This window comes from Balearica regulorum, chromosome 3 (assembly GCF_011004875.1).
Source record: "Balearica regulorum gibbericeps isolate bBalReg1 chromosome 3, bBalReg1.pri, whole genome shotgun sequence".
In the NCBI taxonomy this organism is placed as follows: Eukaryota; Metazoa; Chordata; class Aves; order Gruiformes; family Gruidae; genus Balearica; species Balearica regulorum.
Window position 1 is genome coordinate 36,607,545 of NC_046186.1, and position 26,793 is coordinate 36,634,337.

Here is a 26,793-nt window from a genome sequence, read left to right on the forward strand (position 1 = left end):
AGTTGACTGAAAATGCTCCAGCTGCAGCACATAGAGACGCTAAGTTGGAGCAGATGGACAGAGCTGTGGTTACACTAGAAGATGAGACATTAAGCTGTGGTGGTGCGACATCCCCCCTTGAGCTGCTCAGTACTTGGTGTGATTTCCTCCCCCTTTTCCTGGGCCACATGCCTACCTCGGATTCCTGGGCCACACCAACCTAGGATGAGTTGGGTGGGGATTGCGAAAGGCAGCAGACATAGCATTAGGGCACCCCCTTAATGTGCCTGGTTCTTGCTTGCCGTATCTCTTGGGAATGGTAATGATGATCAACCTCCTGACAACCTGGTACATCTGTACCTGCGTCGTGGCCCAAAAGGGGGAGATGCCAGAAAAGTTCTGAGTCTACACAACTGGTGAAAAGTACCAGAATATTTTGCCATCTGAGCTGGGTCGAAGTGGAAAAGTACCTGACAAAAGTCAACTATCTCAGACCCTATAAACAGCGATTCTAATTGAGACCCTTTGGAGCTCTTCCGGATTGCAGCAGGTTATGACCAGTACCCCCGCCTAAGTTGAGACACCTCCTAGGCACAAACATCGCAAGAATCATCTGCCAGGCAAAGCCAGTCTTGAGTCTTAACTATTGCCCGTTGAGGAATGCCAACGCATTGTGAGTATTTACTCTAAACTCAAAGAGGGAAATTTTAACTATAAGCTAGCTTCCAGCCTTCTCAAGTGTCAACTATCACCTGCTGAGGAATGGTGATGCATTGTATTTACTCTAAACTTGAAGAGGGAAATTATTTTAACTATAAGCTGGCTTCCTTCATCTACCTCTCTACATCTTCTAATACATAAATTTGCTTTTACGAATATGGGTGGCATATATCACTGGGCCCAAACATTTCTGTTTGTCTTATGTTTTATATGTATCTATACACTTTGATTTAAGATACCTTATAGTAAGTTAGTGTGAATCTTGTCATCTCTGAATCTGTAATTAAGTTGCTGTTTTGATTATAATATATTTTATTAAATTACTTGTAAATCTTTAAAATTAGTCAATCATTAAGTGCTGCTAAAATTTAACCTTTGATTTACCTGATACTATTAATAAATTTTGAATTGACTAAATTGTAACCGTGTCAAACACCTTTCATCCATGACATAGGTTTGGCTGCTGCCTCACCGCGAGTGCCTCTTTTCAGCATTACTTCATGTGATTTTCACCCATAACAAGATACAAGCCCGGTGATAAAGGAGCAGAGGCTTAAGGGTGGGAAAGCACAGATACGGTGCTAGCTGTAGTAGCTAGCACCAGTAGCTGAGGGGCCCGTAAAACACAGCAGATATTGTGCTTACTTGGTCAGTAAGCTAAGGGTGGGCAGCACAGAGCTGGTCCAGAGGCTGAGTGAGCACGCACGTGCTGTAGACTCTTGTAAAAGCGCTGAAGTGTTGGAGGGAGGTTGCAGAGTCAGTACCTCCACTTGGAGTTTTCTGGTTTTCAGAAGTCGGCTCCCTCTCCCTCCCAGCTACCAGATGTCATCAGGCAACCACAGTCCTGTGACAGATTGCTGTTGATTTTTCTGTGTGTGTCAGTTTATTTTTTGAACACGAAGTTTCTAGAGAGAGTCGGGGATCATTTTGTTGAAATTGTTTGCACTGGAGGCAGCGCAAAGCAAAGGTGAAGCACGTTACCTAAATGCTCCTTAGCAGAATGGAAATTACATGTGCCAGAACGTCTGGGTAACCTAACTGCTGGTGGGCCTGGCAAAAGAACACAGACCTCAGCTGCATCCCAAGCTGTTAGCAGTTTACTGGATTGTCATTACAGTAACACGAGGCACACACAATTTGCTTATCTTCATCTTTTCTTCAGCCAGCCCCTTCCCAACATCTGCCACACTTTCCCTTATTTGTCCTGGTAGCAGATAGGAACTGTCTGAAGTGTTTGTCTACTGAAGTGACTTGCACCTGTGAGATGCAGTCAGTGCTGTAGTTTGGTCACCATGTGGTCATCTATCAACCTTAAGACAAAAATATTCCTGCATCCTCTGTCTTCCATTTCCTCCTCACTTCTAGGGTTTGCATCTCAAAAATTGTTAGTTCAGGTTTAAAACTCAGCTATAACTTTAAGCCTGGATTAAGATACCTGGATTTCTGTGGTGCCCGAGGAGGTATGAGTAGTTGTGAGCTCTTAGAAAACTGAGCCTCAGCACCACAGTTTTCAGACAAGCTGGATCTCTGTTAGCCTGAGGCATGCAAAGTAAGGAATCTTTCTAGATGCCTCGTGGTCCACAGCAATTTCCTCTTTGCCTCACACAGCCCGCCCCAAGGAGAAGAGATTCTTTGGGGCCATAGTGGCTGTGTTTGCATCTTGCCAGCCCAGACTGCAGTAAATAGAGGGACCTACCGCTCCCTCAGGCAAAACCTCAGGAGCCACCTAAGTACCTGATCCCACCTCCGGGAGGCAGAAGGTCTCAAAGTGTGACTCAAGCAACTTACTCCCAAACATGAAAGACATCTTCCAGAAATACAAAGTAAATCAAATTGCCAGATGCTTCTGTTAGGAAGCAGGTTGCTCCCCCCACCTGCTTGAGCGGAGGTTTGTGGTGCAAAACCAGACAGAAACCAAGCCCGTGTGCTCTGTTGTGACTGAGAGGCAGGCAGAGAAGAGACTGAGCTCCTCCTCGTTCACCGGTGGAGTGTGAGGCCTTGGCACTGGTCTGACTAAAAGGATCTTCATGGTGTGATTGTGCTGGGATTCTGCACAGGATCACAGTGGTTTCCCTTCTCACCAGGCAGCAGTTACCGCAGCAGAACTGCCCAACTTTCCTCCTGCAGGTGGGCCGCCCTGCAGCCAGGCATGCAAGAGCCGGGGCAGAGCAAGCACAGGCAGAGGCAGCCCAACTGCAACCTTGTGATTAGTGCAGCCGCTTGGGATGGGACAGACCTCTTCCCCAACCACTTCTGTTTCATCCTGGAGAAGCCAACGCAAAATGCTTAAAGGAAGTTTTGAGCACCAGCTCTACCTGTCACTAACTGGTAACTCAGACAAACACCTCCGAGGGCTGTGGTGGTTAAATATTACATGCGTCTCATTTTGCCCAGGGAACATTCTTTCTTACAAATCCAAGGTGGGGAAGCCTGTGCAGGGCAGTCTGTATTAGATCTTCCTGAAGTCAAATGCCGGATGTTTTTCAAGCCCAGGGTTTTCACTGTCATTACATCCATGAAGAACTTTAAAGTTCCATGCAGCTGAATTTCACGCAAGTTTAACCAGATACATTTGCATACAACAGCACATACCAGCACCAGACATTATGTAGTTACTTAAATGGACTCTTCTATCCCCAAAATGGAGGCACACACAATACCCTCCCCCTGCAAGGAGAGGAAGGCATCAGTGGTCAGAGCTGCTTCTGGCATGAGAAGGCTCAAACTGAGCTCTCGTTCTTCCACGGAAGATCACAAAAGGGCCCTAAAAGTGAGGGCACCCTCACTCTGCCACAGCAGGCCGTGTCAGGGGTGTAAGAAATGATTATAAAAATGATTGCACCCCGTCACTTACTGACATTTTGCCTCCTAGAGTCCTGGACTTGGATGGGACGAGCTGCAACACCACTGTACTGTGATCTCTTTAAGGAAGTAAAATTCCTTAAAGGACTTTTAGATCCTAAAGGTTTTGATTTATTAGAATACCAGAGCAAAACAAAAAAAATCAGAAAAGTTTTCCTGATGTGTAAAGGGAACCTCAGACTAAATGCTCAGAAAGCAGATGGTTTTGGATGTTTCAAACAGCTGGGGAGAGAATGACACATGTTGAGAGCTACCATTCATTGGGGGTGCTCTGAGTTGATGAAGACCCCAAGTTTAGGAAACTATTTCTTGAAGAGTTGCATAAATTTTCTTGCACATACAAAATTGCATGGTTTCCACCATTATTCTTCTCCATGCAGAAGCAAGAGCTTCCAGATGCACAGAACAACCAAATTTTTCTTACTTGATAAGGCAGGCATATTTTCACAGAGCTATGAAACAACGGCAATTACTGAGCTGCAGAAAGCTAGGAAAACTGTTTTCTGTCCTCTAAAAATTCAAAACAGCCTCTTTTATGAAGACAGAGTACTCCATAAACCCGATAGAATCAAATCACCTGCACAGAGGGACACGGAAATTCTCAGCAGGTCTGTGAAAACTGGATAAGGGAACGGTTATTCAGCGAACTGCATTTCTGCCATGAGTCTTCCCTAACGAAAACAATCCCCTGAGGAGGAGAGAGGAGGCTTAACAGGGAGTCAAGGGCACCAAGACAAGTGCAAAAATAAGGTTCAAAGCTCACCAGAAGTTTTATAAGAATGTCAGTTTTGTAAAAAGGCTAGACACAATGCTACACAGACCCAAGCATTTTCTTGGAACATTTCCAAAGCCAGAGGAAAATTACAACTTGATAGATTAGCATGTAAGAAAAAAACCCCAAACAACAAACCCTGTCCATAAGACAATTTCAGATGATCTACCTTTCTGAAGATAAAGCTTATATGAATTTTCTAATAATTTCCCTAAATAATCTCTCATTTCCCTTACAACTTCGTCTATCAGAAGAATTTAATATTAACACGCATTTTACAACCATTAAGCAGAATAAAAGTTTCAAGTACTAGATTTTTAATCCTTCCTAAGGTACCTGTGCATTCGGATTAACCGATGTCAGTGAATGCCAGCAATAGTGCAGAGTGCACATACACCCAGCTCTTTGTGCTCAGATTCTAGCTGAGTAAAAATACACAGTGCATTGAAAGATGCTGGCATGATCACTAATTAAAGTTTGACTGTTTTAAGTCATTTTGTTCTGTAAGTGTCCTGAACATGAGAAGTTTTTGACAGCTGCGTTCCCTTTCTTGGAGTCCATTGAAGCTTCCACCACCCTCCTTAATAATACCAGAGAATTCAAATTTTGAATTGGGGTGCTTGAATATAAGAAAAATAACCCCACTAGATTTCTCTACTGTAGCATGTAAAGTAAGGCTTTCTAGTGTTTTAGTCATATTCTAACTAGCTTTGCATTTTAAGTTACAGTCTTTATTATTTTGAATATCCTTGATCAAAGTCAAAGAGAGACCTGAGACAAAGCACAAATTAGCAGATAAGGCAGTCTGGCCCTTGAATACTAACTAACATTTAGTTTGAACTCGGTATCTTCAGGAATATACCTCTGCAGAAATTGGATGCTGAATGAATTAATTACCTGCCTCTGCTCGTTTCCTCTTTCTCTTGTTTTTTCACAGATGTGCCTACTAACTACAGTAAAATGAGAGGCAGATAGGACCAAGTTTAGGTAAAACCTCTCCATTTCTGTGACAAGAAAAGGAAGCATGAAGGGAATTTGTATGGCTGTTACCAGATTAGAAACAGCATTCCTGAATTCTCTACCTTGTCCTCCGTTCAGTGCGCACACAGATTTCAAATTACAAGAGAGGATTCATGAAATCATCACTACGCTCCTGTAAGAGTCAATTAAGCCTGGTGTGAAGATATCAAACAGAAGATTTATCTGAGCTAGAAAAACAACCTGACATTTTGGGCTTTGAGTTTCCTGTCCACAATAGTGAAACCCACAAAAATTATATTTTGCATGCTAATTTTGTGTACAACTCCTCAAGTATACGCTATTTAAATTCCAGTCACCTTCTGCATTGCTTGCTGGTTTTAGTTCTCTGGCACTTGCTTTATTTTCACATGTGCTTCAAATAGAAACATTGATTAATCTTTAAAGCCATTACTCTTCGCTTATTTGTCTTCAGGAAAAAATGACAAACATGCTCTTTTGCAAAGCTCATTGATTGCTAGAGCAGTAATGAACACGGCTTTTGGTATGAGAACTTTTCACTTTGAAAACAAAATGGCCAACCTCAATGATCACACATAATTTCTTTCATTTAATGAGCATTATGAGCTAACAGGAGCAAATGGTATTAACAAAGTAATGAAGCATTAGTACTGGCACAGTCAGCATCTAGCTGTCAGATACCAGCGTTTCACAGCATCTGTTAATCCTAAGCAAAGTCTTGATTGTTACTCAAAGCAGAATAACCACAGCAGGTTTCAAAAAGACACCTGTCACACAAGTGAGGAGAGAGAACTGGGATATGATTCTATTTTAAGGGCTCTGTACCAAATTACACAGAAAAAGATTTTTAAAAAGAAAAGACTGTAGAAACAATCAATCATGAACTGCTTAGGACTATTCACAGTAACAAAACTAAAACCAGGCCTAAAACTCAAACCCTGGACCTGGAGTGGCTTGCTTTTGGCAGAGCACACCACTATCGTTATACTACTGTTACACTGAAGATACATATACAAATAAATCCACCACCTCCAGTACTTAACACGAACATGGAAGGAAGGGTGTTGCCTTTTCAGTATTCTAAAATTATTTCTCTCCGAACAGAACACGTCAGTTACTAAAACTCACACAGATACTTCAGACACCAGAAGTTTTTCCTCATATGCTAAAACAAGTCTTGCTTTCGCCACTGATTCCATGGTGGACATGTCAGGAGAGCTACAGGGAACTCAAAATTGTTCCGCTGTGACCATTACCCGATCACCCCACTGCTCAGCGGCACACATACCTGCATCTGTGAGGCAGGTAAGCACTTCTTCTATCACTTCTTGTGGTTTCACATAAGGCACATAAGGAGGACAAGATCATCTGATAAAGCAAATAACATGTGAAATTAAACAGAATCCACAGAGTGCGGTATTTGAAATACCAAACATTTCTTTTCTATTGAGCGGGAACACGTAGATACAAACCAACCAAACCAACAGCATTGTGAAACATGTCCTATATCGACTTTGCTGTGCACCACCTAGATTGGAGACCAGTACTCTACATGTGGGGAGGTGGGGAACTTTCCTCTGCTCAGTTGTTCCTAGAGCTCCTGGGGAGCAGAGAGTGGAAGTAGCTCTGGTTCCAGCAGCTGTCACCTGAGTAGGGATGGCTTCTTGGAGGGAGAGGGGAACCCTGCCACACACATATGAAAGTGAGCTAACGACTGGCAACATGGCGCCTGCAGTGCCAAGTGCCAGTGCCTTTGTATCGCCTCCAGAATTGCAGGTTTTAGTGAAAACCCTACAAAATGGCAAATCGTGATCTCTGTCAGAGTGCACTCTGGTAGTAATTTTGTCCATTCCCACATAATACACTATACCATACTTCCCTATACAGCCATACCATATTCTACAAGGAATCAAAACGAGTTGATTTTAGGCTGTCTGGAAGAACACACAAACAATTATCTCATAACATAGTAAAATCACTAGATAGAAAGACACACTGTTGGACAGCTTAGAAAAACATGTTTTCTATTTATTTAAAAATAAGTTTGTAGTTACTACATTGCAGTGACAGTAATTCTTACACATACATTCTAGTTTGTATAAAAGGATTCAAAGTATTATGCATCAAAACTAACATAGAAAGTGTCCACATAACAGTAAAGAAATTTCCAATCCATATGTACAAAAAGAAAGGGCACTGTTATCCTGGTGAGATACTTCAGGTTATAACATGATAATCCAGATTTCTGGAAGGAAAAAAACCTTGATAAAGCTGAAGAATTATAGTTTTCAAAACTGTTACTCATTACATACAACAGATTTGTGTTTTACATAATTCTGTACAAAATAAGAGTAATTTTTAATCTGAAAATGTGTCAGTTTCAAAATTAACCTTTCTAGGTAATTTCCTTGAAGTTGAGCTCCATTCTATACATATTTAAACATTATGACAGAATTTAATACACGTAAGATCATTATCCAGTCGTCCGCCACACTTCTGCAGTTTTAGTATGGTCCAAAAATGTAACTTCTGTACGGTCTCAAATGTATTAGCAAACAAACACACACAGTTGTAAGCACAAAATAGTACACGTACATCATACAGGCATGTGTACGTGACAGGTACTTATACTCATTTGTGTGACCTCATTCTTTGTTCTTTCAGGGTAGAAATTCATAGTATAGTACCACCTTCCCTCCCTAAAACGTATTGTTTGCATTATTTGAAGTGAATTTCCTGATGTATTTATCTGCATTAAAAAGGATCCAAATGACTACTTGGTCTCACTACCTACCTCCTAAAAGCTAAATTTATTCACCTTTATTTTATTGCAGCATGTAAGGTTTCTCTCCAGAATGCCTTGAGGCTGTTATAACCTTGGGAAAAGGCGGGGTGGGGGTGGGGGGGAACTAATCGCCTTTTTCTGCAACTGAAGATGTCTTTTAATCTAGCTTTCCTGGTGCGCTTCCTCCTCTAACACGCTGTAAAACTGATGTGGTGAATTCCCACATTAAAACTAGCACAAATGCAAGAGCACCTAGAGGTTAGCTCTAGTTTAAAATCTACTTGTTATTTCCCCCAGCCACAGTAGAAAGTGTACAAGCTGCATTTCCGATTCAAAACCAGGAACCCACGTAAGCTGTCACTACCAGATTTGTCATCGGAAACACAGTGTCAAGCCTTGGCCAACTTTATGAAGTTTAATACACTTTCCTCTGCATATGAACAAGCATGTATATACAGTAATTTACAGCAGAAAACTAACAGCCCTTTTATCAGTTGACTATCTAGGTCCCCTTGGAAACCAATCTGTTACAAGAACTCCAGGGATAAAAGAAAATATAATATATAGCAATTTTTACACAGTTAATTTGTCTTCATTAGGTAGTAAACAGAAAATGAGCTTTTGCTGTTTCTAGGTGAGGTTTTAAAGCCCTCACCTTCTCTATCACAGCACTATTGCAGAGTTGAATTTAAATTCTCATTAAACACTCAACTCTTAAAAAAAGCAAGAAGAAAAACCTTTGGAGAACTACTGTGGACAAAATATACTACTTTAGAGTAAGGTAAGGACTTGGAACACAATGTAATTATTGTGGTATGGCTGTATCTTGATTGACCAGCAATACGTTAAAATAAACTCAGCACGATGCACATGCTTCAAATTAAATGCAAATGTTGATGAACGTGAGCTTACAAACCCCTAACCTCAAATCTGCTATGTAAGTATGGGGTGAAAGGGTCCCATCCAGTTAAGCCTATTGCTTTTATAGAACCAGTCAACCATTTAACATGTGCCTAAGTTCAAATTACACGCTAAAGCATTTACTTGTAGTCCTTGATCCAACAAATGTGAGCAAAAGATTTAACAATGTGGTGTAAAAATTTTAACAAGCTTGAAGTTACTGAATGGACAGACTACTTTCTGTGTTGTACGTAGCCTTTTTTTTTGGTAAGACAAAAGCCTCTGGCACAGAATCAGAATTGGTACTTGAAAAAGTATTTGTACAGCAATACAGTAAGTTGTCTCTACGCTACGATTTATTTTTTTATAGATATTAATATATCCTACGTGCTGCATCAGGGTCCTTTATCAATTAATAGTTTTACAAATACTAAGCCATAGTAATATTTAACTCAACCAACTCAATCTTACAAGTCTATCAACAAACTGATCACATGTACAAACTGGACACTGTACAAATAAACATATGCAAATATATATCACAGCAGTCTAATCACTGAAGGAAGACATTTTTTCTGTAAAGTTGTATCACTGCTCACTGCCGAGTGACAAAGAGCTCTAGTTCAGTATTGACAATAATGAACACTACAGTGGTAAAATTTAAGTTCAGTTCCCAGAGAACACACTGACAACAGAAACAAAATGGCTGAAGAGTTGTTAAGAACGTAGGCACGGGTACAATGATTTCTGTTAAACGTTTCGAGCACACTGGTACCACAGAAACAGAAGGGATCTCCTCATCTGTAGAGAAGGGAGCACACTGTCATTAAGATAGCACTCTGCGGTACGTACCGGTTTTAACGTTTCCCAGTCTAGAGTAGAAATACCAGAACAGCATCCTCGTATCCATGTCAAATATAAATGAATTTAATGAATAAACTGCATTAATTGCTGCCAGGTCTGTAAGAGAGTTTGCATGTATATGACTACGAACCTATGTAATATTTACAATGCGTATGTGAAACAAGCACATGAGATTTCGATACTCCATTTTCTGAACCAGTTGTTAGGTACTCGACATGGCATTATAAAACATGCATATAACTATAGTTCTTAAATTATTTCAGAATATTGACCAATAGTTTATTGCTCACATTTCAAAACTTAAAGACTTTGTAATCAAAAGCTCTTTTTCTGTGTCGGTACAGTTATGTCACGACAACCTCAAATAATACATTTTTTTCCCTGACCAAAATGCACAGTCTGATGGTGACTAAAGTCTCATAAATAAAGTTTGCAACCTAATGAAATTAAATTATAAAAATATAACTTCTAAATAAATCTGGTATTAATTTCTAATAAATTTTTACTGGTGCTTCTATAAAAAAAAATTGACCCAAATTATCCACAATTTATTTTAAAAGGAAAAAACATTAATGTGTCAAATATGAATTAAAAAATTACTGGCTAACGTCACCGATATTAGCAGGTGAGAAGCAGTACCCATGTTCTGCATGTAAGGCCTTCTATTCTCATAAAATTAAAATGCACAATTTCCTACCATTAAGGGAACACATATTATTTCAGTCTCTGAAACGTACATACAAGGTATTCTCGATATATAAATATATACATAAACATGCAATATAAAACATTATTACAAATGACATAAATACAGAAGTTGAATTTTAGATATAATCTATTTCATATGTTACAATGCAGATAACATCAGGAAATTACACATTTTCAAATGATTGCCTTCATCAGTGAGATCTGACAAAATTAACAAGTAGAATCAATTAGCTTTGAATTGTGAAGCGGTATTGCAACTGAACAACCATAGCTTGTCCTCTTACCACGTGCTTAGTGACTCCAGTTTAACTAAATGCGAAATGCTTGTTAGAAAAAACAAATATACCAACAAATGAAATGCAAACTAATCCCTGCTCCCCAAATTCACATCCGTAACAATTCAAAGAGGATCTGGAAAATATTTTAGTCATTTTTTGTCACAAAATGCATAACGAACTACAGAAAGTAAGTACTGTGGATATCCATTTTCTATCCACAGTAGCGTATTTCCTCTTGGTGCCAGTTACCAATGTTCTTTGTTCAATCATGTAGGCTTTTTTTTTTGTAACCGAAAATAAAGAGTGAAGAATTAGGCCTCAAATAAGTATGCGGAATCTGTGCAAATTTAAGGTCTTAATTCTGTATGCCCTCCCTTCCAGATATTACAGATGATGTTTGTAAAAAAAAAAAAAAAAAAAAGTTAAAAAAAGAAAAGAATTATTATCAAGGGTGTACAGAATTGAGGTTTCATTTCAGGTTTATTTTTTCAACTAAGTTAGGGTCACATGAAAAAAAATAAAAAAATCTTTCACACTACCCAAACTCCCAAAATAACGTATAACCAGAAAATTTTGGTTACATTTTTGTACCATACCAGATCTCAGAAAATATGACTATGTTCTGTGGTTTTTTCCTTAAAACTGGACAATACTTCTTTTTAAGTGATAGAAAATGGTATTAAAGTTTGTTTGTAAAGGTATAAAATAACTAAATGTACCATAAACAAATAAATAACTGCTTGTCTTTTCCAGAGCAGTACATATAACAATACATTCCCCTAAGTCATATAGTTATCATTTACAATAGACAACTTAATTTCACTAAGGATGCAAGAAATAATAGAATACAAGGCACAATCATTAAATGGAATTTTTCTTTAGGGTGTATATTGACTTATGTCAGCGTGATATACCATAAAAAGTGCAGAAAAACACAATGTGCAATGAGACCACTGTATAAAACATGATTGCATAAAAAGTGATTTGGCCTTTTAACCTTAATAATTGAAAATAACCAATCTTCCCCTTAAAATTAAACTATAAAGTATGACATTTTAAAATTTATTTTCAATTCTAGTGCTATCTAAAAAATCCTGAAAAAAATTTATACCTGGGTAATATTTTATATGTATGTGTTTATGTATATATTAATATATACACATACACTCTTCTTTGTAGGTCATTTTAGCCTCTTAAGCATGTCTAAAGTTGTAGAAACAACAATCAATCTGGATCAGAAAGTAAACATAATTCCATACCTGTCCTGTAATTTCCTTGAATCCTTTAACCAATTATACATTTTGTCTAAAACATCTCTGTCAAAGGACCCCACCAGTGCATTATTTTCTACCAAAAGTACCAAAAAGGATACATTTCAGAACAATGTTAACAACTTACGATTTAAAACGATACACAGCTTTTATCACTGCAAATGGTATGCTGTACTGACACTCAAAAAGAAAAAAAGGCTTTCCACTGCACTGATTCTCAGTCTTTGGCACAATAAACAGAGATTTAGTGATTGATACAAGAATCAAGGTCTGAAAAATTAGACATTAGTCGAACTTTTTCCAATGTGGATATATATATATATTTGTGATTACATTTTTGCTATGTTTGGCAGAACTTGGATAAACCAACAGCCTGTGCTAGGCTTCTTTTGCAGCTGAACGTTCCATCACTACTGAAATTAAACATTTTGAGATTAGCAAAGTTTGGTATTTTTGTATTTAATAGAAACGTAAGTGAATTTACTGCCACTTTTTGCCAAAGTCTGCCTTCCTAGGCAACCTGACTTTACAATCAAAGTGTACCTTGCTTGGTCAAAAATAGACTTCTGTGTTCAGTTTGTGGCATTAAAAGTTCTATCGCCTTTGTGTAACTGTGTAGAGATACTACGCACTACTCGAGCAGAGTAGTTCTCAACTCCGTACGTCAGTCAGGAATTGCTTCAATTATTCTCAACTGTGAACAAAATGACTGTTGAAATGCATAACCTATTTGGAGGGCAATAAATAGCAAAAGTTTAAAATATATATTTCTTTCAAAGAATGTTCTTTCAGGGTTTTTTTTTTGCTAAATTTTTCTCCCCAAATCAGAACTTATTCTTCTAACCCATAATAGCAGCAGGGAAGCAGAAGTCTGTTCTGCTGTTCCTTAACTGTACCTGCTTCATAGCATTCGGAAGTAAAACCCTTGGTAAAAATTACCAACCAATTAGATTAGCTTTTGCTTTTTCAGTCAACTTTCGGACTCTGCCTCTGCTAGACGTTCCAAAAGTTAAGGAGGTGTCTTCAAACAATAGCTGCCTTTGCTCTTCCTCAGAGTCATCTTCATTGTAAAACGCTGTCCTCCTACCCTGGTTTCTAGTTCTCATGTGAGGTTCAGAGTCTTTAAGCTCTTCAGACCCCTCCTCCATAGGCTCCTCTATCTTTTTCCTCCTGCTTCTAGTTTGCATTTTAACATTCGCAGGAACTAAGAGGTCCGAGCCTGGCTGATGGGTCTTCATCTTCCTTTTTGGCTTTCTACCCCCACGGCCTTTTTTTTGTAACAAGTCTTCCTTCATATTATTTTCAGAAAGAGAATTGCATGCAGTAGAAGCAGATGCTTCTTCTGGTATATCCCTTGCGCTCTGGATTGTATTCTGTTCTGCACCCTTTTGCTGTTCAACCATCAGTAGCTTTTTTGGTTTTCTGCCTCTTTTCTTGTGCACCACTTCACAGCTACTGTTACTAGTCTCCACCTTCGGTTTCCGTCCAGGACCTCTTTTCACTGGCGGTTTCGAAGGCTGTCCTCCATGTCCGTTCACCTGAATGCTTCCTGATGCCAAAGCATTATTCTTGCAATCTGCTGTAAAGAAATGAGAGCACTTTTTACATTTGTTTTCACACTGCTTTAACAAAACTCTCGCTAAAATATCTGAATGGATACAGTGAATGAATCACAGTGATTGCTAATCTGTCAAAATCTAAGAAACCCAGAAGAAAAGGAGAGAGAGGAGAGAAAGGAAAAAGAAGGAAAAAAAGAAAAAAGGGAACAGCTCAGGTGTTTTTCTTGACTGATACACCACCAGTGGACAAAAACTCCTATTTGGTATCTGCAACAGCAAAAAGTTGCTCAAGAAGCATTGCTGCAAGGATCAGGAATGCTGCACAGCAGGTCATCTCTGGAGAAATGAAAAAGTTCCTTTCAGCCTGAGGTAGCACCCTTTACAGCCAGTTCATTAGACCTGGGTTATTTGAACAAGAAACGAGGAAAAGGGTAGAAACGTGGGAGACTGACAAAAAAGTAGTCTGCAATTTGCAATGGACAGATGATTTAACTTATCAGACCACAAGCTGCTTTTTCAGAAGCATGGAAGAGTAAGAACAAACAGATAATCCTCAGGGAGAGGAGGACTACAAGGAGTAACTAGATTAATTAGCTGGGGCCCCATTTGCAGACTTCTGTTTCTTCATCGTCAAGAGAAAAGACGTTTAGTGGATCTAGCTGCTTCACAGCAGCTTCGGAACAGTTCAAAGCTCCTTCATAAACAGGAAAGCTTTTATGACTAGGAGATCTTATTTCCATCTCCACAGAAGCTTTGAGTTTTAAGGTATCCAGACATCAAAAGACCAAGCAAGTTCAGTCAGAAGATTATGTGAAACTAGGTCTGATCAATCCATACAAATATACTCAACAGAAGCAGTAAACACTGCATACTTCTATTCTGTTGTGGCAAAAAAATGAAAGAATAAAGTTGCAGCTGGGATGCTCTGATCCTTCTTGCTTGTGGAAAGCATCATCACACTCAGCGTTACTGACCCAAATATAACCCAGATAAGTTTGACTAGGTAAAAACCACATGGTTTGAAGTGCAACCCTGCAGAAATCTGCTTTGGAATCCGAGAACTCGTAACACGACCCTTGTAATAATTTAAATGAAGGTAAACATATGTTAACAGATCAAAATTGGCTAGACAACACAGTTATCACACCATGGAAATGGTGCTAAGAGTAGTCAAAACCAGGCTAATTTATCAAGAAGGAAATGGTGACTGAGTTGTTACACTTCCCTACTAAATCTTAATACACACTGATTTCCCCACTCCCAAATTATCACAACTAAAGTACAACACTACAGCCACTACATCAATAACTGGGGCAGAAGAAGTTCCAAAGAAACTCTGTACCTTGTTGATTAACAGTGGAAGATTTTACTTTGCGCTTGATTTGCTTCTCTTTCTCAGGATTTTCTCTTGCGGAGTTATTCCTAGTGTTATGACTGTAATCAGATTGACTAGGGATTGATACAGTATTCTGGTTCTTGGAATGTTTGGTTGAATTCTCCAGTACTGAAAGGACAAAAAGAAAAAAAATATTCAAGTGAAGTAGTTTATATCACATTCAATCTTATCTGGCTAAAAAGGAAGTCGTGTTGTACTACAAATGAATAATTTGAATCAGTGATCTAGAAAGCAAGTTTTATGTTTAAAAACATTCACAGCTTAAAGAAAAATAATCAAAGAAACAACTTGCCTGACTTTCCTGACCCTGCAGTAGTATTAGGTTTTGTAATTAAAGGCTTTATCGTTAAAGGCTTTGCTCCTGAAGAAGTAGATGGCTGCTCTGTAACAGCCACATCTGTCATCCCCCTATTGCTTCTAGTCCGCACCAGGGAAGAGGTTTCAGCCGCTTTTCCATTCATCTGAGGTGGAGCATGTCTCAATGCTGTTGACCGTACAGGTGCAGAAGATGAAGAGGTGGCAGGAGTTTCTGCCTTCAGCTGAGGTTTTATTAATCTCCTCTTCCTTTCAGGGCTGCAAAAGGAGGAACAGGTTGTATCCCAGATGACTGCTTTTTTATTTTACAGGAATAAATTAAATTAAATGCTAGTGTCTGAGATCGTGGGAGTAAAAAAATCATCTCTGTATGAAGTATGTTAAAAATATGACATTTACTGTGGAAATTCATGTAGTTGTGAGCCTCTGAAAAGTGAATCTTTACAATAAATGCTATAGTTTTATGACAAAGCATGATGCCATCACTGTCCTAACGATGCTGTTTTACTGTACATGTTTAGCAGTTATTTGAATTTTAAGCACTTACACTAGGATAGCTCTAAGTAAAGTTTAAAACTCTTCCACATCATAGGGACTTGCATGTCAAAGCTATCATTCTGCAATATAGGGAATAGTAAAGGAAGTATTAAGAAAAAAAAAACCACACTGAGTTCTACTGTTTAGGTATGTCAAACTTGCGCAGCATTTCATGAATGCTGTAAAGGAATTAACATACCTGGATGCAACACTACTGGAAACTGAGCTGCTTCTACTTCTTTTTTTCCTTCGTTTCTTTATTGTATTTCTTTTATGAAAGCGTAGGGCAGATTTGTAATCCGATAAAATAGAACTTATGTGTTCTTCAAAGAAAGCAGAAAGGCGCAAACTCATGCTGTAGATCTAAAAAAGAAAACCCAGAAAACAAACAAGTTTTATACTTTTCCAATGCATCACTTTATTTATCACTGAAATAGCTACAAAAATAAACTGATTAATATGGAAATGTTTTAAGGAAATTTACAGTCTGTCTCAACAAATTTACACTACTCCATGTGTAAGTTTAACTATTTTCATGGTTCTGAAAAGCATATTACAACTGAAGATCACACACAAAAGGAAAAATTAGCAAAGCTACCTTTTCTACTGTCCCTTTTCAACTGCCTTTCCAGAATGCATCCCTTTCTAGCTTCAGCAGAAACCACAAAGAGAGATCCCTAATGGAATGTTTCATACCTAGGGTCAAGAAACCTAATTTTCTTCTATTGAGTCTATTCCTCTTACGGATGAATTCATACTACCAGTAAGTTGGTTGCAACAGGTACAATAAATGTATTAGAATTATGTAGGTACACATCTTTTGCCTTTTTCTTTCTTTAGCCTTGGATGATTTATGCAGAGACACCCAAACTCAGTTTAGATCACAACTAATTATTTAGGCATAGTTGCTACTAATTCTGGAAGCAAAAACCATGGAAGTGAACTGTCTAGATACTTTAAGAGGGGACGCAGCACCTTCTTAGAATATGAAACACAAAATTAAACAGTTGCCTACCTAATGACACACCAGACAAGCTGTGCGAGCACAGACTAAGCAGTGTGACAGATTCTGCATGCATTACTGAAGACGACATCCAAGAAGTTTCATAAGAAAATATGCAAAAAACTATACAAACACATATCTAATGTGCCAAGGAAAAAATACCAAAACACAGTGATGGGTTTAGGTTTACTCTTTAAGTAAGCATCAGTGACGTAAGCAAGATGCTAAAAATATCACTGAATGACAAAGAGTAAAAACATCACCATGCAACATCTATGTATTACATGCACTGAAAGTACATAGGTTCTGGAATATTGAAATTCTTGACATCAGAACCTTCTACTTCTAAGTAAAATAAAAAAGAGCTACAAGCTTACTACTATGCCAATCTGTTTGGAAAAAACATGAAAAAAATATAAGAAAATGTCAGAAGAAACTGTGAAACCACACAGAGCTAAGATAGAAGAAGAGAAAGAAAAACCACAAGAGGATCCAGCCCTGCCCCAAAAGCCCTGCCCTTTGATACAACCCAAAGACAGCAGCCTGGACAGTGAGTGGGATTAGTGTCTATTTCTGACTGAAGAGAGATCAGTCACTGATCAGTCCTTCTTGCTAGTCACCAACCAAAGGAATTTGTCCCTGTGTTTTAAGATAATAAAGTCCTGATGATTAATTTGCTATTTAGAACAGCCAAACATAAAAGCTATTAATAATTCTAGTCTAACACCTAAAGCATATTAGCAGAAGAAAAGCTACACAGAAGCCTTGAACGTGCGTAAGTATACATTTATAACTGACTGCTAACAGATACTGCACCTACAAGTCAATTTGAGAGAAAATATTATTAACTCTACCAGTGGCAGGGCATTTCACTATCAGCTTAGCACAAACAGCTCTGTAGGCTCATGCTTTATGTAAACAGTTGTGTCCCAGCAATCCTAAGTGCTTCATTACAATCTGACTGCATACCAGTGAACAGCACAGAATTTCATTACCCTCTACTCTCTGTATCTGGGTATTTCAGTCTGGGGCAACCTCCAAAGTGGAGGAGTTTAGGGCCCTGTGTGTGTTTTGAAAATCTAGTTTCTTCCCCAAAATATCAGTTAAATTCCACTACTGTACCCACAATCATGTTTCAACAGATCTTTCCATCAATGTAGCTCTCTTTTTAGATCCACTTTCAAATATTTACTTTTGAAACATACTTGCAGAATATCAGAACTTTAGGCATTTGAACAGCATGCGTTCCTTTCCTTTAAAATACAAAGCTATACTACTTTCTCAAAAATACTCATGTTTGAAGATCAGAAATAATTAAACTTGTTTTTAAATTAATCAATTTACTGTCTCTCTGTTTTCCTGTCCTGTATTTTTCAGATGTAAGTATTCTGTCAAACAAACAAACAAAGTAAATAAAGTCTTACCCTTGATCTTTTACTTGGTGTATAAGCCTTGGAATTGCTGAAAATAAGTCTCACATCTTTACATAACTCCATTGGTGACTCATAGTTTCCAGCTTCCAGTGTTTCTCTAACAGTAGCAAAATCCATAGGAGTGTCAATAATATCTCTATAATCCTGTTAAGAAATAGCAAAGCAATGGATTACTTTTTTTTTTCTCCAAGTCTTAATGTATCATTTGCAGTAGGATGAATTTGATAAACCTGTTTAAACCAAATGTCCTCTTTAAGTAGGTATGGAAGACTGCTGAAGACATTTTGCTCCTTTCTATTCATACACAATGTAACTCCTCACAGACATACTCAACAGGATGGAGGTTAGAAGTTAAATGATACAAGATTTAATTCATTTTGTAAACAGATTTACTGAAATACAGAGTTCAAAATTGTGTGTCCTAAGGGTTGTATTACTGACACACTGTCATGAAGATAACCACGATATGAAAGTGTGACTACAAACTCTCTGGGTGGCTTAACAGCTCAAACTTGGTACTAAGCCTAATACTGTTTTTACATATTAGCTTTAAAATATGAAGTTTGAATATTTGAACCTGATCAGAGGCTTAGCACATCCCTGCTGAAACCTGAGCAGTTTCCCAAACGGAAGATCTGGCAATGTAGGAAAGTAACAGTAAAATAATGAAAATGCCACAGGTTTAAATAGGGCCCTGTTCAAGCCAACAACAGAACTTTTTTTCTAGGCTATGGAAGAAACAGAGAAATATCCATACAACAAAAAAGTTAAATACCAAAATTAACCAAAAAAGTTAACTTAGTCCATCAGAGCAAGAGAACCTGTCCGAGTGCCTCTGAACTAAACACGTTTGTGACATCAGGGAGCGGAACGCTTCATGCCCAAGCCTAGTAAGGTGCTCTCTATCAGCTCACTTGAGAATCTCAAACATGGCCACTTGTAGTTGGCCATGGCATAAAATTGAGGTTTCTTCAAAAATTCTGGTGCCCAATGGCCGCAGAAGTGTCAAGACAGACCTACTAGTGACTTCTGAAAGGGAAGCATTTCTTTTCTCTAACTGGGATGATTAATTTCCCCCAAGTTAATCACCTTAGAGCGGTATTTTAAAGAAAAACTTAAGATATGCTAGAAGGAAAGCGTGCAAAGCCTTTGCTTTCTTACTTAAAGTAAAACTAGCCTAAAAGGCTAAAAGAGATCCAAGGCAACAAGACTTTTGTGTTAAAATACTCTGTCTTTAAAAACGGCTGCTCATGGCTATTTGAACTCCAGTGTCATCACCCAAGCAGAAAGCAGAATTTGGGAAAGTCATTGTTACTACAGTTAGAGGTTCACTACAGTTCTTCAGTAGGTACTTTTTTCCACATCAAGCCCAGGTAACTGTGATATGAAAATTACTTTTCGTTTTTACACTTCAGAAATGAAAACCAAAAAATTTATAATTGACATTTGTCACGTGCAACTACCAAACTTACGCACTTCATATCTGCCCAGTTTTCATTCAGAAAAGGAAAGATGCAATTTAATAGCAAAAGCTGTAATTTACTTAACACCACAGGTATCCCAGAATGGAAAACATTTTGCAACTAAAGCATTTAAGAGAGTAGAGAAGTTCTTTTGAATTTACTTTAAAAATACAATAAACACTATTATCAGGTGACAACCAAGCACTGAAAAAGATTTCTGTCAATAGAGCTGCCTGAGGTTTCAAGTAAGAGTTGGAAAAATGGTCACAGTTGAAAAAAACCCAACAAACCCAACCACCTATCAAATGGATTATAACCAGCCTTCCTGTTCTAAAACACTCACTGGATATTCAAGGAGATCCACTGGTTGTCGAAACGGTTCAGAGTCCTCACACTGAAAAATGAGATTCAGCAACTCCTGGCATTGCTTCTTCCACGACTGAATGTCATATGACTGAGCTCTATTACGCAGCCGCCGCTTTGGCTGATGATCCTGAAATGACAATATTGTCTGGTATATATTAAACAAACTAGCTGTTTTTACAAAATCTAATGGAAAAGGTACCCTGAAGGACATAAATTCTAATTAATGAATGTGTAAAATGTAGCAGCACAGACAGAAATGCTTTTACATTCAACAGCTCAGTAGAAGTTCAAAAACTTTCCAAAAGATGACATTACATGACAACAAAAACATTTTCAGTTTTATATCCCTTTGTTTACAAATGCATTTCTAATTATTTATAGCACTATACATCATTTAAAAAAAATATAAATTTACCTTTCTTTTTCTAGTGGAAGTTCCCGGCACATTTGTATCTTTCTCTTCTTCCTTTGAGCAAGATAATGAGTCGCATAAAAAGGTTAAAAAAATATAAGCATTTATGAGTAGGTGAGTTCTTTTATACTTCACTTATAATTTGAGTCTTTACAGTTCTATCCCTGTCCCTCTGGGAAGCATTTCATGTGACCATCAGTTTTGAGAACCTTTCAGAAGTCTGAAGAAGCCTCTAAATTCTCCAATAAACTGTTAAAACTCTCTGCACCAAAGGAGGAGAGGAGGCTGGATTTTTACCCAGTTTCCCAGCAGACAAAAAGAAACATTTGACAGACAAGTACGCCCCACTCCCTTACAGTGACTGAAACCAGTATTTCCATACCAGTAGGACAGAGACAGTGGTCCTGTTTCGCCAGACTATCAATGCTAATGTCTAAGACACAACCACTTACCTCATCAGAGTCGGACAACACTTTTTTCTTCATTGCATTGTATAATGGAATTATGTCATAGCAACTCTGGTCTCTGTAAAAAGGAAGGCACACTAACATTTATTTTCCATCTTCACCTATGGAATCAACTGTATTTTGTCTAGGATAAGGAAAGTGTTTATGAAGCCATGCCCAAATAAAACGATAAAATGTTTAGTGCTATACAAATACTAAGAGGACTGCATAATCTTCTGCTCAAAAAGCTGTAAAATATTATCTGCACTCTGTAAAATATGAAACACTTAACAGAGTAAATGTTTTAAAATTAAAAATCATAATCCTTCACCATGAATTTATTAGCATTAGAAAAATCTAATACTATACCACATAAAGGGCTCTGGGGCCCATCTAGCTTTGTAATAACCACTACAGTGGATTTAGTGTACAAAAGTGCAATTTAATACATTAGCACCCATAATGCAACGCATTTGAAATGTAACGTTTATTTGTGTAAGGACTAACACTGTTATTGTATAAACCTGCATCATTAAATTAGTAAAACAAACACCAATTTTCAATTCTTGTATAACATAGCAAACTCCTACACAAAAGAAAGCCCAAAGGTGTTCTACTAGGTAGCAATACAAACCACCAGAAAAAAGGAGTAAACACACAGCAACTCTTCACTGGAATCGCAATCTATAATACAGGCTACTGCCATTATCACTGGAACAGCTTTGCTGCTTTTTAAAAGACTTAGGTAAATTAGAGACTAAGCCTTCGATTCTCAGAGGCACCTAGATATTTCACTCTCGTCAAAACCGCAGGGTTTGCCTTCCATGGTGTAGGCCTTCTACCCTACAGTACCATTCTACCCTACCCTAAAAATTACTAGCTCACATAAATGAGTAAATTAATAGACACAAGCTATAGGCAATTATTAAATAAGAATATCCATGTGTTGCACTAATTCAGCTAAGCCAATTAAAACCACACGCTTCGAAAAATCCTGAGCTGCTTGCTTAATCAGAAAAAAACCACGTAGGACAAAGATGTTAAAGAACAAAATTAGTAATAGAGAAGCCCTTTTAGATACATATCTGTTCCTAAAGGTGTATTTCACTGCAACTTTTAACATCTGCAGCAGTTAAGTATTTTTCACTCTCCAGCCAATATCAGAAATCACAGGCACTGAAGATAACAAAGATTTATGTATGGACTCAAAGTCTTCAATTTCCAAATACATAATGCAAGTCTGGTGTTTTTAAGAACACATGAAATAAAAAAGAACAAGATTTAATTTGACAGTGAGCAAGTAAAAATGTCATGATTTTTGTTAAACTAATGAAGTATCTTGCTTTTTCTACAACGTGGAAACAGCAGCATTCACTGTGTACAAGCAAGTCAAGGCAGTGGACACACTCAGTAAGCTGCTCTTACAAACTTTAGCTCTGCAAACATGTCAACTGACTGTGAGAAATCTGAAACATTTCTCATTGAGTTTTTCTATAGACAATAATAAAAAAGAACATTTGAAAGACAACTACTATTTCTGTCAACTACAAAGCCTCCAATTTTTATTTTGCATATCAAACACCATTTTCAATCACATTATAAATTGTAAAGACTGTAGAACTAAATGCCCACAATTATGTTAACACAGGCAGTATTCAAACTCAAAATCAGAACTCCTAACTTACCTATAAATATATCTTTCACTCCACGAAGAGACTCAGACCCATTTTTATCATTTAGTAGAAAGTCTCTTGAAATAAAATGCCACGCCAATCTATGCCAATCAACGTATTATAAAATTTCACTTTGTTTTGCAAACTCAGTATTCATTGTCAAGCTAAGCTTTATTCTTTTTTGCCCCAACAGCAGACAACAGGCTTATTCAAGCTGTAGAACTATCTCACTTTAAAATTCAGATCCAAAAAGACTGAATATCTTGGTAAGAGACAGGAATTAACAACAGACCTACTAAGCAACTCACTTTATGAAGTGTAGCAGAAGATCTGTGACAAATTTGGCAGATTTGACAATAGGACTTCCGGGCTCATTAAATGTGCGAGTATTATGTTCTATGTACCGGACTTCCCACATTAATGAAGAGAGGCGCCTGTGTATGAAAAGAGAGAAAAGGGAAGTTAAAAAAAAACAAAGAGGGGTACAGGGAAGAAGACTTCATTTCTAACAATGTATATGAAACAGGAGAAAGTGCCTTCTTCCAATGTATTACCCCATTCTTTTTTTTTTTTTTAACATTAAATCAGAAAACATCCACGTTGCCCTTTGTGATCAGCAGAAGGCAGCTTCCTCAGGCTTCCTGCTCTCATGTTATGTCCTGCAGTAATTTATACAAATGGCTTTCAAAATATACAGCTGATGCTCCTCGGGAAAATTCAGCTGTGACACTTCAGCTTTTATTAGTCCTTTATGATATACATAACCCACTCTATATCACCTCTTAAGTCACAGCTGAGGATTAACAAAATAGTAATAAAAAATTATTAAATGTATACATTTTTTCTGACAGATAGACAACGATCAGAATTCCTCATGTAGCTCTGATTTAATGACCTAACTATAGAACAGCCACAACATTATGAAAAATTATGCACAAAAGCGAAAATAACTGAAAAATTAAATCCAAATCTAAAAAAAAAAAAAAAAAAAAGCCATACAAATACAGTATCAAATAAAAACTCTGACAGCAGAGAAGTTACAATTATATACAATCTTCTATTTTCACACTACCAAAACACGATGAAAAGAAATGCTGCACAAGTGTTTTGTCGAGTAAAGGAGGGGATCATTTAACGTGTTTAGTGTAGCATAAGCATTTAGATGCAATATAATCACGTTTATGGGTCCAGCGTTTAGTTCTATACAATGCCAACAGTGACTGGGAAAGATCTTTTTTTTTTTCTATTTTGTTTTGCATTTTTTAAAAACATACAGACATGCTAAGGCTCCTGGTTCAAAAGTAAGTCTCATGAAAAACTACCAAAATCTCAAATGATCTGAGCAATCCCTCCTGCAGAAGATAAAGAAAAAAATTTCCCTGGAAAACAGGACACAGGGTGGTTGCTTATTACCTAACCAGGCCTCGGCAATACTACAAACTAATAAAACTAGATTTACTGAAGAAGGTATGCTGATGACCAAAAATAACTGCTTATTCTTTTGACAAGAGAAGCAAAATGCAGCAAAAAGTCCTCACCACCTCTGACTGCAAAGCAGTACATTATAGAAGTGAAAGCTGGATTACCTTATATCACACAATAAATATGGAACAACAAATGTGCATTATTGCATTATAATGTATAAAAACGGAGTTTTAAAAATTAATAAGTCATTTTAATTTAGAATTCAATCTTCAGTAACTACACAAAGTACTACAAATTAACTTTGAAATTTGTCCCAAACCAAAATGCTATCCATGTTTATTCAAAGCAAGTATTAGAGGGACACTGGTTTTCCAACCAGAAATACTCCAAGAACCAAAGAAAACAGAAGTAATTTAAAGGAGCATACTCCTACATAGATAATACTTACTGCAAAAGAAAAAAAACCCAGCAATTGCAATCGCACTTTAGGAAAATGTAAAAAACAGTGTCAAAAAAGTTAAAACTTATTTTTGTTGCTGTCCAACAATTTAGAATTTCAAGACCAATAATTTAAGAAATTATGTTCTGTGTAGCTTAAGTGATAATGCAATATTTATTTATTTTTTAAAGTGCAATAGGACAAACACACGACACATTTCTAAGGTTTCTCTTATTAAAAAAGATTTTAAAAAAAAATTATGAAGTGGAAACTTAATCCTTTTGACTGAAAGTCATTCTACTGACCTAGTCTCTGGGTCCTGCAATCTGAAACTCACATGGAACAAGTCATTTGCATAAGCAAATTTGAATGCCACGTACATTTTGGAGAAGAGATGTTCAATCCTTTTTAATGTTTTATAAAATGAAAACTGAGATCAAGGGTAGAAGACGGGAAGAATGGAAAGCACACACCTGTACCCATCTCCTAGTTGGGCATTGCAAGACAAAGAGCTACCAAAAATACAGTTGGTGATATTTCACAGCAAGAACTGAGACTTGGATCTAACCTGTAAAATCTGCTTTCGAGTCTTTGTTTAATGGTACTGAGGTCTGTGGGATATGCCACAACAGTGCAATACATTGGGTAAGCTTGAAGATCCACAGGTGCCACAAATGCAGAAGCAATATCTAGATAGAATGAAAAAAAAAAAAATAATCAAAGTTATATACCACAAAAGTGCCTTAGCAGCTTCAAGATCCATCCCCCTCGCAACATACACTATTTCTTCATGTTTGAAATGCACAGCACTTTCCCAAAAATAACAACAATGACTACTCTAGATATTCCAAGAAATTTGTGATATTCTACAATATAAAAGTGCTTGCTGAGGTGTATGTTGTAAGGACAATCATTGCAGCGACTACCCATTCTGCTGTGCATGAAGCAGCACACTCCTCAGACACAGCAAGCATGTGCAAAATATACACATTTGAAAAGTAGATTTAAATGTATAAATTAAACATATATGAAGACATGCATTTTCGTATTGTTATTTACAACACAGCCTCATTTCATGTTGTTTTATATTGCCTCTCTCCCATCTTCAAGCCAAGCACTGCATTAAATTCTTACATCAAAGTTACAGTACTATTTCAATCTCATTAAGATACAGGGAAAATCCACACTCAAAATCAAATGGAAACACAATCTCCTGTCCCTACCTAACAGCAAAGAAGCCTTCTAAAACCAATCCACCATAATGCTAGAAGACTGATGAGCAATTTAAGTCTGTGCACCTATACAACTTGGTTTTTTCCTCCTGTTCTTAGAAGCATCATGAGTGCTAAGACACATCATTCTAATATTTTACACCTCAAGGGAAAATACCATAATACAAAACCATAAAAAATTTTTATAGTCTCTTTCAAAAGTCTTTAAAATCAGAAAATACGTTGTTGCTAAACAGACTGCTCTTCTTCTAAAAGCTGTTTACTTACTTAGGAATGTTCTAGCAACTGCTACTTCGTACTGATATGCACCACATATGCTATAGTTAAATCCCACACTAGCAGTATGTCATACAACATAATACAAAATGTAAACCTATTACTCTTAGACAACACAGTGAAAACAACTAAAATTTCATTTCCTCACAATTTTTTTTTTAATGTAATTTGGATTACTACACTGTATGGATATTTCCTTTCTTTTGGAAGCAAAGGGAAGCTTCTTATGCAGTATGTCACCAAAGAAGGCATAATGTGGGACATTCAGGTATCAAAAGTATTTTGAGGGTGAAGAGTTTTCTGGCTTTTTTGAAATGTGTCTTACCCTCCTTCAAGTACTTCAAAAATCAGTTACAAAAAAAATTATCTGGGGCAACTTATATGTGTCATTTATGACCATTGTTACCCCAAAACCTGAGACTGCTGACTTAACACAGTTTGCTCATCACAAAACATACAAAAGACTTATGATTCAGCCTGTTATTTCACTGATGGATTTCCATTTCAGACACCCATCTTTGATCATGTAAATATTGCACTGATATGTTAAATCTTTTAACAATTACCTATTCAGAAGCTGCCTGTACAGTGTAATTGCTCTACAACCAAATAGCAAGCTGCTTTTTGTAAGTGAATCAATTTTTCCTCAGCATTTTGCACAACTAAGGCAATGTGATTCG

The 26,793-nt window shown here is 37.4% G+C and overlaps 1 protein-coding gene across 3 annotated transcripts in view; it reads right to left on the reverse strand.

Annotated features, from left to right (window-relative positions):
* Positions 1–7,339: 7,339 nt before the first annotated feature.
* Positions 7,340–26,793, reverse strand: part of PHIP (PHIP subunit of CUL4-Ring ligase complex) — a 119,198-nt gene continuing 99,744 nt past the window's right edge. For 2 of the 3 annotated variants that reach the window (XM_075747549.1, XM_075747551.1), the window contains exons 31-40: positions 25,174–25,294; positions 23,050–23,175; positions 21,075–21,147; positions 20,626–20,676; positions 20,188–20,337; positions 18,373–18,525; positions 16,145–16,308; positions 15,386–15,666; positions 15,040–15,201; positions 7,340–13,717 (exon numbers count right to left, since the gene is read on the reverse strand). In XM_075747549.1, the coding sequence (XP_075603664.1) occupies positions 13,074–13,717; positions 15,040–15,201; positions 15,386–15,666; positions 16,145–16,308; positions 18,373–18,525; positions 20,188–20,337; positions 20,626–20,676; positions 21,075–21,147; positions 23,050–23,175; positions 25,174–25,294 (1,925 nt within the window). In that variant the 3' untranslated portion in view covers positions 7,340–13,073. The remainder of the gene's footprint in view (positions 13,718–15,039; positions 15,202–15,385; positions 15,667–16,144; positions 16,309–18,372; positions 18,526–20,187; positions 20,338–20,625; positions 20,677–21,074; positions 21,148–23,049; positions 23,176–25,173; positions 25,295–26,793) is intronic. The other variant, XM_075747550.1, reaches the window with a different exon arrangement.